This window comes from Canariomyces notabilis (assembly GCF_033297395.1).
Source record: "Canariomyces notabilis strain CBS 508.74 unplaced genomic scaffold N656scaffold_35, whole genome shotgun sequence".
NCBI classification, from domain to species: Eukaryota; Fungi; Ascomycota; class Sordariomycetes; order Sordariales; family Chaetomiaceae; genus Canariomyces; species Canariomyces notabilis.
The window spans coordinates 8,188-9,323 of NW_027041857.1; the positions used below are offsets into that span (position 1 = coordinate 8,188).

Here is a 1,136-nt window from a genome sequence, read left to right on the forward strand (position 1 = left end):
TTACCAAGATGAAGAACTGTCTGCGAGCCTTCCGAAGCGGCTAAGAACCTTTGACACCGCCTCCAATGGCGGCATTTACCCAACCACGATGCGTACTCTCCACTTGTGCATGGAGAGTACACAATCGCCTGCATGTGTTCTTGAAGGTAGGAATTACTCGTAGAGCAGCCCCATCATGGAGTACGCTATGTAGAGGAAGGTAAGCATGTGATCCAGGGTCGGGGTTGCTGTCGGCGGAAGGTCGGCCTGATCGGGGCTCAATATGAGCTGTCTGTTCTCGACTTCGTCGATATAGAGTTGGGTTGACGTAGAGGGTCTGACGAATCCATCAGATAGCTTTTGGCAACAGGTGGCGTGAGAAAAAAAGAAAAGAGCAGAGGCCTGGACAAGTTGATGACCGAATGTCAACGAATCGAATGTAGTTAGCGCGCCAAGGCCCTTTAGGCTCCGTGCCTCCGGGCGAAATAAGTTCCATCCATCCATCCATCTGCGGGCACAACCCCGCCTTTTTCTTCCTCCTCGACGCTTAATTGTAATGGTGCCCAATTTTACCTCGTAAGCAGAGAGATTCAAACCCGGCCAGATTTCCCATTGCACTTGAGCTTATAAAGTTCACTAGAGTCCAGTGTTCAAAATGGGGGCATGTGCGTTTAGAGAACGCCCTTGCTGGATTCATGACAATTTTGAGGTAAGATCCATATTACGCTGCTGTTGCTAAGGCGTCAGGTTTTCGATCTAACACAATAAATAGAAAGTATGTTTAGCTAAGTCTCGGAAGGTCCCTCTTACGTTAATCATACGTTGGAGGTATTGCGAATGGGCTATGGCCTAATAAAACCCGCTGACCTTCGCGTGTGTAATGGTATAGGGTGTAAGTGGATGCCTCTGAAATGGATCAGATGGTGATGATTGCTGACCCTGGTGTATGTGGTGGTATAGGATGTAAGTGGATGCCTTTGAATTGGATGAGATGGTGATGATTGCTGACCTTGGTGTGTGTGGTGGTGTAGCATGTAAATGGATGCCTCTGAAGTGGATGAGATGGTGATGATTGCTGACCTTGGTGTGTGTGGTGGTATAGGATGTAAGTGGATGCCTCTGAAATGGATGAGATGGTGATGATTGCTGACCTTGGT

The 1,136-nt window shown here is 48.2% G+C and overlaps 1 protein-coding gene across 1 annotated transcript in view; it reads left to right on the top strand.

The window, feature by feature from the left end:
• Positions 1-634: 634 nt before the first annotated feature.
• N656DRAFT_839991 (HET-domain-containing protein) overlaps positions 635-1,136 on the top strand; it is a gene marked incomplete at its 5' end in the record, with an annotated part of 2,794 nt that continues 2,292 nt past the window's right edge. Inside the window, one exon of the mRNA XM_064818923.1 lies at positions 635-688. Coding sequence (XP_064665585.1) covers positions 635-688 — 54 coding nt within the window. The remainder of the gene's footprint in view (positions 689-1,136) is intronic.